The sequence below is a fragment of the Neoarius graeffei genome, chromosome 7 (genome assembly GCF_027579695.1).
Source record: "Neoarius graeffei isolate fNeoGra1 chromosome 7, fNeoGra1.pri, whole genome shotgun sequence".
NCBI lineage: Eukaryota > Metazoa > Chordata > Actinopteri > Siluriformes > Ariidae > Neoarius > Neoarius graeffei.
The window spans coordinates 58,898,877-58,915,005 of record NC_083575.1 but is presented as its reverse complement, the minus strand read 5'-3'; the positions used below and the strand labels follow the sequence as shown (position 1 = coordinate 58,915,005).

Here is a 16,129-nt window from a genome sequence, read left to right as displayed (position 1 = left end):
TTTCAGAAGGTGAGAACCCTTTCTCGGACGGACGAACTTCGCTACGACATAATCCCCCTTTGGGCCTTTCAGCCAGCAGTGGATTAAAAAATTAACACCGTCTGATAACTGAACAACACTGTGGTATAAAAATCAATGACCCAGGCAACGTCATTGATACAGATGAAAAATGATAGTGATAATAGATATGAAAGGATTTCAATGTGCTTGCTTGCCTTTAATTTACCCCATCATATTCTGTTGGATTTTTATAAATAAGAAAATGTAGTAAATAAAGCTTGTATAGCCATTATCTCATCGCATCTCATCATCTCTAGCCGCTTTATCCTGTTCTACAGGGTCGCAGGCAAGCTGGAGCCTATCCCAGCTGACTATGGGCGAAAGGCTGGGTACACCCTGGACAAGTCACCAGGTCATCACAGGGCTGACACATAGACACAGACAACCATTCACACTCACATTCACACCTACGGTCAATTTAGAGACATCAGTTAACCTAACCTGCATGTCTTTGGACTGTGGGGGAAACCGGAGCACCCGGAGGAAACCCACGCGGACACGGGGAGAACATGCAAACTCCACACAGAAAGGTCCTCGCCGGCCACGGGGCTCGAACCCGGACCTTCTTGCTGTGAGGCGACAGCGCTAACCACTACACCACCGTGCCGCCAGCCATTATCTTATATGGGTTATTGTTCATCGTGTTTATTTTACTGTCTGAAATCTGATGTCGACTCAAAATGCAGTGATGGATCAATCTTTCTTCCTAATGCACAGATATGGAACAAAAATAGTACATTGCAATAACGCTCCTACACACTGATCACCATGTGCAGTGTTGAATTAGATTAAAACAAATTGTCATGGGGGCGTCGTGGCTCAGGTGGTTAAGGCGCCATACCATGAATGCGGGCGACCCGGGTTCGATTCCGGCCCGAGGTCATTTCCCGATCCCTTCCCGTCTCTCTCTCTCTCCCGCTCATTTCCTGTCTCTACACTGTCCTATCCAATAAAGGTGCAAAAAGCCCAAAAAAATCTTTAAAAAAACAAACAAAAAAAAAAACAAATTGTCATTAATTTGGGGGAAAAAAAAAAAATTATATATTAGTGCTGTCAAGCGATTAAAATATTTAATCGCGATTAATGTTGCGACTGTCATAGTTAACTCGCGATTAATCGCAATTTAATCGCACATTTTTGTCACATGAAAAAACATTGTAATTCTCTTATCAGCATAAAAAACTAAATGGGCTTGCTCACCGTTCGAACTACAGGGGTACTCAGGGGATCCGAGATCCCCTGAAACAGACATGAGATCCCTTGAAAACATGATTTGGGAAATGTTGGGGGGGTGTGTGTGTGTGTGTGTGTGTGTGTGTGTCTCTAAAATATTGGCAAAATGATGTTTATTGACAGCAATCGTGTGTAACAGGAAGCATTTGCATATCCGAAGTGAGCACGCGATGGAGATCGCGCTCTGAGACAAGCGCAAGCACCCCCCCCCCCCCCCCAAGGGAAAAAAAGGGACCCCCCCGAAAATATTGGCATAGTTCGAACACTGGTTGTACCAATGTTTTTTTTTTTTTATTGCAGAGCATAACACGTCTTGTCACAGCCACTGCAAAGTGGGGCTGGAGCCGCCGATGGGAAAACGAAACCTAAGCCGAGCACCGCGGCTCTTCGGGGGAGGGCAGAGGACTCTGGCTGTGCGGGGCATGGCATCATGTCACAGAGCGTTAATCTCACGATAAAAAAATTTTATCGCCGTTAAAATTGAGTCAAGTTAACGCGTTAATAACGCAACATTTTTGACAGCACTAATATATATTAAAAAGCACCTCTGAGTTTGGTCAGGATGTTTACAGACAGAACAGAAAACACCAACATGTCAGCGTGTTCATTTGCATACGGCTTCTGAGATATAACGGCTGCCGATATTACAATAACTAATAAACTATATTTTCCAGCTGCAGACCCTACATATTCAAAACCCATTATAAACCAAAGCAGCTCAGGCTTTGTGTGGTGCTATGATCTACTCACACGCTGGAGATGAGATGGAGAATGAGGTACTCGGCAGCCAGTGAATCACCAAGAAAGACGTGTGTGAGGTAAGTGAGCAGTTCGGCTCTGACTGAACTCATCTCGCTTATGACACTGTTTAAAACTGAAAGGAGGTGTTGAGAAAGCAGATTATAATTCTTTGTGAAGTTACAGAGCAATGCAAAGCAATGGAAATTTGATACGCTGTCTTACAGGCTCCTTTGTCCTCTGAAACAGCAGAGGGCAGTAGCGGATTGTTGTGCTGCAGCGGCTCGGCATACAGCATGTGTAGTCGAGGCACGAGTGATGCAGGAGGACTGTGAGCTCTCTGCTCCTCCACAGTCTCCATGCTCTCTGTCGGGTCCAGAAAAGACGATGCTTCCCTACAACACAAATTCTCTAAGTACAAACCGCCATCTTGGAAAAAGTTCTAAATAAATCAAAGTAGTTTGAACAAGCAAAGCCTTACTTGTCTTCAGCAACCAAGCTGAGAGCAGGGTCAACGGACAGAATGCCAAAGACCTCCAGCATGTCGTTCAGTTTGAAGCTGTCCCACTCGTTGTATACCTGCCAGTGTTAAACAGAGACAATGCTCATCTAGCTCTGCCTCAAAAAAAGGAAAGAGTAAGCTTCTTATTGCAATAATAATAATAATAATAATAATAATAATAATAATTTAAAAAAACCATTAGAGATTAAATTTATTTGTATTAGCGCTTTTAAGAAGACATTGTTGCAAAGCAGCTTTACAGAAAATTAAAAAAAAAAGACATGAGCCAATTTTATCCCTAATTTACCCCTGATGAGAAACCCTGAGGTTACGGTGGCAAGGAAAAACTCCCTCAGATGACATGAGGAAGAAACCTTGAAAGGAACCAGACTCAAAAGGGAACCCGTCCTCATTTGGGTGATAATGTTTTATTCGTGGTCCAGTTTCCATCAAATCCCGCACTCTGATTGGCTGGCGAGCGGGTCCGTATCCTAGGATACGGACCCCAGTTATGGACCTCTGGTGACTCGCTCGTTCACAACAACAAACGTAGAGGGACTGAGAATCCGCGATTGCGTAAAACGGACAGAAATCGCGGAATTATGCATCTGAAATGGAATTTATTGTCAGAAATGGAATCTACACATTCTAAGCTTTCTAAAACTTTTTTTCGGTTTAAAAATCCGTTAAGAATTGACTGAGATAGAGACCTGTTAAGGCAAGTCAGTTTTCAGGTTGGTACATGGCCTGTGTATGGTGTCTTGTGAAATGTTTCCATTTGCTGTCACTTGACACTAGATGGCAGCACTTGATTCAGCTACAGTACATATTTTTCTTAAATGACTAAAATAAATTATTTTATTAATAAAAATTATTCATTGATGACTGATGTTCACTAGTTTATATGACAATCACTTATGATGATTAATGACATAACTTCTGTTTTCTGTTTTAAATAATATTCTGTTTTGTATTCAGAGTTTGAAGACTTGGAATACATGTTGAAATGACAAGAGTTAATGATAATTTTGTTGTTTTATTCAAGTATTTCCATACATGCAGAGGGACAAGTTAACTCTGCTTAACTAACAGGCAAAGATATAAATACATCTTCATAGCAGATTTACAAATGTTGTTTACTAATCAAGTTATTAATTGTAGCAAAATCAAAGATATAAACATCAAATAAAATATTTTATTGTAACAAAGTGGGCTAAATGTCAGTTTTTAAATTTTATTAGTTTTTTTCTAAATTAAATATCAAATTATCTGAAACGGAATTCACTATCCTCCGAAACGGAATTTGCTGTTTTTTGAAACGGAAAATCAGAGGCTCGACAAACACAGCATTTTTTTGTCAACATTTATCTTTTTTTTTAAATAAGATTTATAAGATTTTTGATAATCTTATAAATTTTTGCCAGCATTTCTAGGGAGAATAGCATTAATTTTACAGCATGGATAGCGATAACGGCAGTCTTCACAGTGAAAGCGAGTTTTACTACCCTGAGGAAGAAGAAATAAAAAAACATTTCAGGAGAAAGCTAAAAACCTGTAATTTGCTAACGCCGAGCAAAACCATGGCTGAATCCTGAATGACTCAATTTTGTATAAATAGGGGACTACATAGGCGGCAAAATGTATTTTTTTTCCTGCCATGGAAGTGAAAGCCATTTGCATTACAGCCGTGAATGAGGATTCAAAATTTCGGCTTGGTTTTCCCTTTCGGGCGCTCTCGTTTTCTGTTAGAATTTGGTAAAGAAAAAAATAAATATAAATTTACCAGCTTAAGGTCGGTCCGTATGGTGAAATACCGTGACCTCGGCCTTAAATACTGACCTCGGCCCAGAGGTCCTTGGTCAGTACTTTCAAGACCTCAGTCATGGTATTTCATGATATGGACCTCCCAGCTGGCAAATAACGTGTGATTATAAATAACTTGTTTCTATAACCATGTCCTATATATACACCCACTGTATATAGTCACAACATACAACTGTGTAACCAGGAAATTCAATACAGTTTTAGCATGAAGTCCATTTTGTTATCAACTGTTGCAGATTACAGATATTTAAAAAAAAGACACTATACGAATAAAGTTTAATTGAACAAGTCAAACAAAGCAGTACGTGATCACGAAGCACATTATTTTTGCTTGTCAAAACATTGCTTGAGAGTATTTTCAGTTACAGTTTGAGGTGTTCTGCCCTCAACTTGCATAGACAAGATATTACTGGAGTTCGGCGAGTGTCTTTAACGTCTCTCAAGATGCTTAACCACGAGGTGACTGCATGTTGTGCTAAATGGCAGCTTTGTGTTACAATCATATTGCTCAGCTTCCTCAGTGTTTCCACAAACCTGTGTGTTTGTGATTCTGAAAACACCTTCAATCATCTGTGTATGTTAACGTACATAGTAAAGCTCATTTTGCTGTCAACCAGTGCTGAGTTTCCCAAAAGCATTGTAGCCATGAAATGAAAACTACGGGCATAAAATCTGCTTGTCCTGGGCAGCCAAGCATATGATCACAAGTTTTTTCCCCATTTTAGAGCAATAAAATGGCAAATAAACGCATGAAGAAACTTATGTTTTGAGGCCATCAGACTCTCTGTACCACATGACTAGTACAAGAAACTTATTGAAACCAATCTTTGCATTTATCCCAGCATCATAACTACTGTACACAGAACTTAAAAAATTAATTAAAATGTTGCTCTTTGCTATTGGTTTGGAGTCACCTGCACATTCTGGTGTCTACACAGGACTAGTACCAAGTATTGTATTCTGATCAATAACGTCACCATTATGATTGTGTATTTTAATTTAATTCACCAAAGTGTTCTACCTTAACCAGGCAGGCTGGTCCTCTCTCTCCAGGCAGAGGGAAGTTCAGATCTAGAGTAGATGAGCAGTGCGAGGGCGACGTGTTCTGACTAGGAGCTTCTGTCTCCAAACGTTTTGAATCCACATTCCTGTGGGAGTCGGACACATTCTGTGGTCCTATTGTAAGATGAAATATAATGTCAGCAAGCTTTTTGAGAAGCTTTTGAGCTTTCAAATTTGTCTAATGCATAGCATCCATCTGACCAGTCCCGGGGGGGGGGGGGGGGGGGGGGACGACATTCCATACCTAAATTTGATACAATTTTGATCAAAGTACACATATGGCAATTTAAAAAAATTTGTATCCTTATTTTTATTGATTTAGACAACCAACAATTTAACGTATGCATTCAAATACATCAAAAAGATATGCTTCTTGCCCGCCTCCCAACAACCCACCCCCAAACTTTGAGCCATCTGTTAACAGAAAAATAAATAAATAATAACAATAGTTTACAATAAAATTAATAATAATAATAAAAAAAAAACCGCATACGAGGGTACAGTCTCACTTGTTATTGTAACAATTAAAGGTTTATGTTACCAGGTCCTGATTCCAAAAATGTAATGAATGAATCCCAAATTTTATGAAAAATATGGCTTGTGTTTAATGGCATACGCAAGCCTTTCAATCGCTATACATGAAGATAGTTCATTAACCCATAGAGTTACAGGTGGACAACAGACACTTTTCCACCGTCTGGCAATAAGACGTTTTGTTTGTAGTAAGCAGAGGTTGACCAGTTTGCTTTCATGTATTCTAAGGGATAATGCCTCGGGGATAAGGCCAAGGATACAGATTACTGGACATACAGGGATTTCTTTCTGAATGATGCAGGAAATAATCTCAATTATGGCAAAAAGTTATGGCATGAGGTCCCAATGACTGCAGTGGAGGGGGTGGAGAGGAAAGTGAATAAACATCTGAGGCGGTGGCTTGTAATCCCTCCCAGCTTCACAGCAGTGGGGCTCTACATTCGATCAGGACAGCTCCAACTTCCATTTTCCTCTGTGGTAGAAGAGTTCAAAGTGGCTAAGTGCAGGGTGGCAATGATGCTCAGAGACTCAAAAGACGAGCGAGTCAGTAATGCGGGGGTCGCAATAAGAACAGGCCGTAAGTGGGCAGCAGACACTGCAGTCAGGCAAGCCGAAAGCTCCTTGGAGTTGAGGGATATCATTGGCAATGTCTGCACTGGCCGGCAAGGACTGGGAACATCTCACGTCACCCGGTGGAGGAAGGCAAGCGTCCAGCAGAGGAGGGAGATGGTGCAAGCGGAAGTGCGTCACCAAGAGGAAGAGACGCGGAAGGCAAAGGCTGTTGAACTAGCAACCCAGGGAACATGGACTAGATGGGATCTCCCAAACAGGAGGGTCACATGGACTGAACTCTGGAGGCTGGAACCTTTCCATGTGAGCTTCCTCTTGAGGTCCGTATATGACACACTCCCATCGCCAGCAAACTTAGCCAGGTGGGGCCTGAGGGAGGATCCACTCTGCAAGTTGTGTGGGAAGAAGGGTACACTGTCCCACATTTTAGCAGGGTGCCAAACTGCTCTGGCCCAGGGGAGATACAGGTGGTGGCATGATCAAGTGCTCAGTGTGATTGCTGACATCTTCGAGCAGGCCAGGAGAAGACCACAATCACTCAAGCCACAAGTACCATCATTGCAGTTTGTCAGGACAGGAGAGAAGACATCCTCTGTAAAAAGAGCCAGGACCAACATCCTCCAGGGGGCACAAGGATGGGAGATGTCAGTCGACCTGGGGAAGAAACTCATTTTTCCCCCCCATCGTCCAGACCACCTTGAGGCCTGACATTGTTATCTGGGCAGAGCAGGCAAAGAAAATCATCCTGGTGGAACTGACTGTGCCTTGGGAAGAAGGCTATGATGAGGCCCATGAGAGGAAGAGCCTAAAATACCAGGACCTCATCATGGAGTGCAGGGAGAAAGGTTGGCAAGCATGGCTGTTTCCAGTGGAGGTGGGGTGTAGAGGGTTTCCGGCACAGTCTGTATGGTCGGTGCTCACTACACTCGGCATATCTGGCAAGGAGAGGAAGACAGCTGTGCGCAGGATTGGGGAGGCAGCAGAGAGAGCCTCATGCTGGCTGTGGTTTAAGAGGGAGGAGGGGGGCTGGAGGCCTGAAGCTGATGGGCAGTGACCTGGCCACCACTGCTGACCCGCCAGCTGGAGGGTGTAGCAGTTAAGGGTCGAAACACCCCGTGAAGGTTGGGCACCGTCTGATGACATCGGCTCCAGGCCAAAAGCCACAGTCACTCCAGAGAGTGGCTGTATGCATGGCATCACGTGATGTATAAAACAAGCCAATCCAAAATTCTTGAATATGTGGCAATTAAAAAAAAAAATAAAAAAATAAAAAAATAGTAACAATAATAATTTTACCAGAGACAACATCATTCTGCTGAGTCTGTGTGTCCATTTCTTCATCCTCTTCATAGCTGCGTTTGTGCCTGTTTGGGGTGTATGATGTGGAAGGCACTACTCGAGCTTGACTGGCACCAGCGTAGCTGTTCACAGCAGTTAAAGACAAAAACTTCCAACAGCAGATGACTTCTTGTAAAGTCAAAAGGAAATTTTTATAATTGCCAAATAGAATTAATATCAAATGTGAAAGTTGACAGCTTTCCATCAAAAGGATATTTCCTTCACCCACTGAGACTCTCCTGGGATAGGAACACAATAAAACGTCTGTCTCTCTGAAGTGACAGTTTTTACGGAGTTGAAATCCACCTGCTGATATAGGACATTGTATTGATTTAATAGCCTGGGCTCATGAGGTATTACACCATGTGCACTACATACCGGGGGGACACGACACACCCAATTCTATGTTTTATTTTAATCATGTAATAATTAGAGAGAAAAGTGCAGGAAGTAAATTATTAGAACATAATACTTCAATGAGAACAGTGGAAAAAAAATTTGAGTGCATAAACTGACAACACTTTGTTCATCAGAAAGGCCTTGCATTATATTTAACCCCCGTTTCTTTTAATTTGACAACAGCATATATAAAATGTTGCAAGACTGATTACTCACCCCACAGTCAGTAACATCTTTGTACTTGCCACATCTCAACACCTGAAAATTGAACACAAAGCCCAAAAATCAAGTTAAAGCATGAACTGTGTGCACGAAATGATTCATGTAAGGATTTTACACAAGCATGATCTCACAGGACTCCAACAAACTTCCAAAGTACCTAAAAAAATCAAGGTAATGTGCCAATGTAATGGAAATGCATGCAGGTAAATAAAATCTTTAGGAGCTACAAATCCCATTGACATACATATACAAGAACAATGGGACATGTATTTTCTATAAATCTAAAAGCAAATTTTGGTCAATAAACACTAACTACATGCACAATGATGAAATACAGTTAAAGTACCACCCATGATTCTGTAAATACAAATGCTCAGAGCAATATTTAACTGTGATGAAAAACAGTAAGCCATTTAAAAAAAAAAAAAAGTGAAACCCAAAACAGCCCAACTTGTAGTTTAAAGTGCATATCACGGGTAAATTCAGGCGCAAGATCAATGTAATGCTCTTATTTTATATTAAACTTTGGTCAAATATCTAACATTTTGCACAATTTTTTTTTACCTTGCGCAATACCAGAAAAATTCAGTTGAAATCAAGCCATTTGAGGCAAATTGGTCCACCTCTGAAAAAACTTGGCATTTGGATTCCCCGGGAAACATTGATTTTTGTGACATCGCGTGCGGGACGCCTCCCTCTGAATCCTACATCAGCGTTGGTTTGTTTATGAGAAAACGACCTGGTGGTTTTCTGCAAATTTCTTCAACGTTATCACGTAATTATTAAAATGGTTAACAGATGTATTGTAGGAGGGCGTAGCAACAGCAATCTTGATGGGATTAGTACTCATCGTTTTCCAAAAGACCGGACAACAAGAGAGAAATGGGAGTGCTTGGTCTACACAGGCTGTGCACTGAAACCATGCAAAGCTCGCGCAGCCTGCTGGCGCTTCCGCAGGTAACGTCACGAATCTGGCTCCAGACTCCCTTGGGATTTTTCCAGACGCATTTTATTTTTTTCTACTGTAGACAGACGGCCTTGTGCAAAATTACCCTTCTGGATGAGTGTGTAAAGGAACATACTTTCATATTAAAAAAAATAAATAAATAATTTGGTCCAGGATATGCACTTTAAAGTGTCAAACTCAAGGGTTGGATGTACTATTTAAAACAGACCTGTGGAAACAAAAAATAAATATCAGAACTTTTTACGTACTTTTGCATTTGTCGAAAGATCCACTGTTTCATAAACCCCCATGAAGAATTCAGGATCAAACATATCCTGAACCATACAGCGGAACTTCACTAAGCTGTTGGGCTTCAGGTAGTGCAGAGGCACATCATTCAGAGAGGGAACCTAAACATCATCATTAAGCATCAAATTACATTAATGTCACACACCAAACTTTCATAAAGTAGATTTCGTTATTGTGAAATCTAATAGATGCATCAGGTAAACAAAAACACACCAGTAACAAGCTACAAGACTGACATTTGAAAAGTTATCTTTTGTACTGATTTCTTCCATGCTCATCACTTTTATCCCTTTTCCACCAAGGCAGTTTGAGAGACAGTTCAGAGCCAGTGCCTAATCTCAAACCAGTTATTCGTGTTTCGACAGCTAAAGAACTGGCTCACAAATAGCGACAACACTCTGCTGGTCTAGTACCAAGAAATGCTTATGTCAGGGGGTGGGGACAGGATTATGGTGACCAACAAAAACTTTAAACACCATTTAAAAAAAGAGAAGGTTACATCTAGTCTGACTAATCCAGTACTCCACCAGTGGTGGTGTACTTGCCGCTGGCATTGCTGGGAAAGCAGATACATACATATACAGATGTATACAGCTCTCCAGCCCTTGGAAGATTCTTACCATTTTTCCACCAACAGGGAATGGGTTCAGGTCTGGATCATACACCACATACTGAACCGTTCAGAGCATTTTGACCAAAAATAAACTGGCTTGGAACTGGCAACGTTGGCTCCCAGCGGACACCAAAACATAACTAGTTTTTCCAACATGAAGGGTGATGAAATCAGTGGGCATATTTAGAGGAAGCCGAGCACAGCAATGGAGAACTCAACAGGAATAGATACATCTTCAGACTACATGGAATGGAAACAAACATCTGCAATAACAGAAGAAAATCTTGAAAGTAATCAATCAATCAATCAATGTAATACACTGTCTTGCTACTAATGTTTACTTCCATTGTGGAATACACAATGGAATTATGTGGCTCCATTCATGACCAATCCTCAATTACAATGATTCTGCTCATAACTGATGAAAACACAGGCTGGTTCACAAGCTCGCACCAAGATTCAAAGAACGTTTGAGAACCTGTTAGTCGGAAAGCAACTTTAGAATGTTCACAAATTTAACCAACTCTGAAGCAGCTCTAGCATGGAGAAGCCATGGCCTAATGGTTAGAGAAGCAGATTTGGGAGCAAAAGGTTGCCAGTTTGATTCACTGGACCAGCAGGAATGGCTGAAGTGCCCTTGAGCAAGGCAGTTAACCCCCAACTGCTCCCTGGGATGCTCTGGGTATGTTGTACATCGCTCTGGATAAGAGCGTCTGCTCAATGCCTGTAATATAACGTAGTGTAAGCACCAGCCCAGCACCTAGTTCATATTGCTGGAAAGGGAGCATTTTCTTTGTACTGTTACTTTAAATATTTATTGCCTATTCTGCACCATTCTCTGCATGGATTGGAGACCGTACCCTTAATGAAGAGACAGCAGGCAAAGTTGGAAATAGCAGAGTTGAGGATGTTAAGGTTTGTGATGTGAGTGACAAGGTTGGACAGGATAAGGAACGAGCACATCAGAGAGACAGCACATGTGAAGAGCTTGGGAATGAATTATTCTGCACTACCTCATCTTAACAGCTGCTAGTTTGTTTATACTGCTTATTTCATGTTTACCCACTATACCTCAAGTGCCCTTGACTGTTTGGTTATTTGAACCAATTTGTGTGTGTGTATATATATATATATATATATAAATAAATAAATAAGTGTTTAGTCTACATCTAGTTCATATCTAGAGTGTTTATACTGTTTGAGTGTTTAGTCCATGTCTTGTTCTTATCTAGTGTTTATACTGTTTATTTATTCTGTTTATATTGTTTGAGTGTTTAGTCTGTCTAGTTCCTATCTAGAGTGTTTATACTGTTTATATTGTTTGTTTTCAATTATTCTATTTTTATTTATTGCATTGCCTGTTTGCACCGTGGGTCAGAGAGGACTGATATTTCATCTGTGCTGTATGTCGAGCATGTATAGCATATTTGACAATAAAGTTGACTTGACTTGATTAAGCTGAGAGAGATGAGACGGAGATGGTATGCGCGCATCCTGAAAAGAGACGCAGAGCATGTTGGAAGGAGAACGTTGAGGATGGAGCTGCCAGGCACACGAAAATGAGGAAGGCCAAAGAGGAGATACATGAAAGTGGCAGGTGTGGTCGAGAAGGATGCGGAAGACAGGGAGCAATAGAGACGAAAGATCCGTTATGGCGACCCCTAATCAGGAGCGGCCAAAAGAATAAGTAGTAGTCTCTGTACTGCAATCCCCATAATCTACACACTGCAACACTTTCTTACTACTTGACAGCATTTTAGTCCCTCGTGTAAATGTTGTATTATATAGTTAGATCTCATAGTAGTCAGTATTTTTTACTTAGTGTTTATTTTATTGTAATGTCACACTGTTCTATTACTAATTGTCTGGTGTGTGGAGAAGCAGTGAAGGAAGTAGTTCACTGTACTTTGTACACATGACAATAAAACTTTTCCTTGAAGCCAACACACAATAATATTTACCCAGGACTGTGCGTCGTTTACTTTCAGTTTCTCTTTGAAATAGTCCACTGCTTTCTTCTCCCAGTCTGGACTGGAGCTGCTCTGAGCTGAAAACACACACAGCACTGTGTAGAAAACCAACAACTGGTAAACATGAGACACTAGTTTGTGTTCCAGAGCTTGGGCTGAGCTACACTAACTAGCATGCTACTAGTTTATGAGCCCACGCAGCTAGCTAATCATGCTAAAGCTATTTAAGCCATTGAAACAGAATTGAAATACACCGGAAGTACATTGTACACACGCCAGTTTTTCATCAGGCATTAAACTAAAGCCAAAATACCAATGTAGCTAGTTAGCTAGCTAGCAAGTTTACTGCTGCACAGCTAGCCAAAAGTTACAACAGGAAGAATAGCACCGGGACACAGCGATGCTTTTACAGCACTCAGTGACCGTCTCTTACCAAAAATCCCATCCACTACACCCAGAGGGTTGTTGATCCAATCCTCCACAGAAGGCATCGCCAGAGCGCCTGGAGAATGTAAACAAATTAAACACAACACTCAACTAGTGCTAACAATGCTGTGCACGCGCACCCACTTCTTCCAAACGCGTTTCACAGCCTCCGCCCAGAACAGCACGTAATTCACTGTGGCGGGAAAATGACGTCACGTACAGCAGTCACGTGACCTCTGACGTGCCTTATTTTACTCCTGACTTACTCCAGAGTAAATTCAGACTGCAGATAAAACTCATTTATACACGTATTCAGCGGTGCAGATCCGATGTCAGGATTGGGGGGGACACAAAAGTGATTTTTTTTTTTTTTTGCCCGTATGCAACTCATACCATGCAACCATAAATCACAACTTAGAGGCTCGCCACATCATTCAAAAAGTACTGCACAGGGAATCACTTGTAGTCTAAAAATACATTTGTTTGTACAATTTTGAATAATTTAGGGGATTTTTATTGGGGGGGACAATTCATGTTTTTCAGAAATTGGGGGGGGGGGGGGGTCATGTCCCCCCCGTCCCCCACGGGATCTGCACCCATGCACGTATTCCACTGTCAAGTGGGATGAAAATCAGTTTTGTAAACAACTCCTCCTAAATATGTTTATTTCCACTATATGGCCAAAAATTTGTGGACACTTGACCCCATATGCGGCTCTTACACACCATTCCATTCCATTCCAGACACTCTTATCCAGAGCGATGTACAACAGCACCCTGACATATCCACAGCAGTGGGCAGCCCAGGGAGCAGTTAACGGTTAGGTGCCTTGTTCAAGCCACACTTCAGCCATTCTTGTTGATCCAGGGAATCGAACCAGCAACCTTTTGGCCCCAAAGCTGCTTCTCTAACCTTTAGGCCATGGCTTCTTCACACCAGTGTAAAGGATGCCTTTATTTGTTGCAGCATTATCTTCACAATAACTAATGTGAGGATCAGACTACACACATTCTACATGATTTTGCTATGGCCAACAAATTTCCAGTGTTGGGCTTGAACATGAACATCCATTCCATTCCAGACACTCTTATCCAGAGCAATGTACAACAGCACCCTGATATATCCACAGCAGTGGGCAGCCCAGGGAGCAGTTAACGGTTAGGTGCCTTGTTCAAGGGCACTTCAGCCATTCTTGCTGATCCAGGGAATCGAACCAACAACCTTTTGGCCCCAAAGCTGCTTCTCTAACCTTTAGGCCATGGCTTCTTCACACCAGTGTAAAGGATGCCTTTGTTTGCTGCAGCATTACCTTCACAATAACTAATGCTAGGATCAGACTACACACATTTGACATGATTTTGCTATGACGAACAAATTTCCAGTGTTGGGCTTGAACATGAACATCCATTCCATTCCATTCCATTCCATTCCATTCCATTCCAGACACTCTTATCCAGAGCAATGTACAACAGCACCCTGACATATCCACTGCAGTGGGCAGCCCAGGGAGCAGTTAACGGTTAGGTGCCTTGTTCAAGCCGCACTTCAGCCATTCTTGCTGATCCAGGGAATCGAACCAACAACCTTTTGGCCCCAAAGCTGCTTCTCTAACCTTTAGGCCATGGCTTCTTCGCACCAATGTAAAGGATGCCTTTATTTGTTGCAGAATTATCTTCACAGTAACTAATGCGAGGCTCAGACTACACACATTCTACATGATTTTGCTATGGCCAACAAATTTCCAGTGTTGGGCTTGAACATGATCATCTATTCCATTCCAGACACTCTTATCCAGAGCGATGTACAACAGCACCCTGACATATCCACAGCAGTGGGCAGCCCAGGGAGCAGTTAATGGTTAGGTGCCTTGTTCAAGGGCACTTCAGCCATTCTTGCTGATCCAAGGAATCGAACCAACAACCTTTTGGCCCCAAATCTGCTTCTCTAACCTTTAGGCCATGGCTTCTTCACACCAGTGTAAAGGATGCCTTTGTTTGCTGCAGCATTATGTTCACAATAACTAATGCTGGGATCAGACTACACACATTCGACATGATTTTGCTGTGGCCAGCAAATTTCCAGTGTTGGGCTTGAACATGAACATCAGGTCCTAAAACAGTTTAGGCTATCATAACAGCAAAACAGGCACTAAATCTGAAATGGGAGTTCCAAAAAGTACATGCGAGTGTGATGGTTAGGTGTCCATAAACTTTTGGCCATATAGTGTGTCTGCATTTATCTGAAAGATACAGGGACACAGCACAAACTGAGCACATATCACCAAAATAGATAAACAGACCGCAGTTCATTTCCAGAGCCCCTTAGACTTTTTCACATTTTGTCATGTTACAACCTGCAACTGAAAATGATTACATTTAAATTATACAGTATATAAAATAGACTTAATTGGAATTATATATGAAATAGATTTAATTAGAAAATACATCGGCTTAAGGGTGGCACAGTGGTGTAGTGGTTAGCGCTGTCGCCTCATAGCAAGAAGGTCCTGGGTTCGAGCCCTGGGGCCGGCGAGGGCCTTTCTGTGCGGAGTTTGCATGTTCTCCCCGTGTCCGCGTGGGTTTCCTCCGGGTGCTCCGGTTTCCCCCACAGTCCAAAGACATGCAGGTTAGGTTAACTGGTGACTCTAAATTGACCGTAGGTGTGAATGTGAGTGTGAATGGTTGTCTGTGTCTATGTGTCAGCCCTGTGATGACCTGGCGACTTGTCCAGGGTGTACCCCGCCTTTCGCCCGTAGTCAGCTGGGATAGGCTCCAGCTTGCCTGCGACCCTGTAGAAGGATAAAGCGGCTAGAGATAATGAGATGAGATGAGTATATAAAATAGACTTAATTGGAATTATATATGAAATAGATTTAATTAGAAAATACATCGGCTTAAGGGTGGCACGGTGGTGTAGTGGTTAGCGCTGTCGCCTCATAGCAAGAAGGTCCTGGGTTCGAGCCCCGGGGCCGGCGAGGGCCTTTCTGTGCGGAGTTTGCATGTTCTCCCCGTGTCCGCGTGGGTTTCCTCCGGGTGCTCCGGTTTCCCCCACAGTCCAAAGACATGCAGGTTAGGTTAACTGGTGACTCTAAATTGACCGTAGGTGTGAGTCTGAATGGTTGTCTGTGTCTATGTGTCAGCCCTGTGATGACCTGTCGACTTGTCCAGGGTGTACCCCGCCTTTCGCCCATAGTCAGCTGGGATAGGCTCCAGCTTGCCTGCGACCCTGTAGAAGGATAAAGCGGCTAGAGATAATGAGATGAGATGAGATACATCTGCTTAATTGGGATATGAACCTGATTAAATTTGGAAATGGATTTAAATGAACTTTCATATGAAATTGATTGAATCACTGACTCACTCACTTTCAGTGAGCAGTTTATC

General features: G+C 42.1%; 1 protein-coding gene across 2 annotated transcripts in view; it reads right to left on the bottom strand.

Annotated features, from left to right (window-relative positions):
* The window catches only part of mcmbp (minichromosome maintenance complex binding protein), a 34,980-nt gene extending 22,070 nt beyond the window's left edge, over nucleotides 1-12,910 (bottom strand). Inside the window, exons 1-10 of one of the 2 annotated variants that reach the window (XM_060926084.1) lie at nucleotides 12,754-12,910; nucleotides 12,312-12,397; nucleotides 9,698-9,838; nucleotides 8,477-8,518; nucleotides 8,078-8,170; nucleotides 7,820-7,946; nucleotides 5,379-5,533; nucleotides 2,513-2,610; nucleotides 2,257-2,426; nucleotides 2,044-2,167 (exon numbers count right to left, since the gene is read on the bottom strand). In XM_060926084.1, coding sequence (XP_060782067.1) covers nucleotides 2,044-2,167; nucleotides 2,257-2,426; nucleotides 2,513-2,610; nucleotides 5,379-5,533; nucleotides 7,820-7,946; nucleotides 8,078-8,170; nucleotides 8,477-8,518; nucleotides 9,698-9,838; nucleotides 12,312-12,397; nucleotides 12,754-12,811 — 1,094 coding nt within the window. In that variant the 5' untranslated portion in view covers nucleotides 12,812-12,910. The remainder of the gene's footprint in view (nucleotides 1-2,043; nucleotides 2,168-2,256; nucleotides 2,427-2,512; nucleotides 2,611-5,378; nucleotides 5,534-7,819; nucleotides 7,947-8,077; nucleotides 8,171-8,476; nucleotides 8,519-9,697; nucleotides 9,839-12,311; nucleotides 12,398-12,753) is intronic. The other variant, XM_060926085.1, reaches the window with a different exon arrangement.
* Between the last annotated feature and the right edge of the window lie 3,219 nt (nucleotides 12,911-16,129).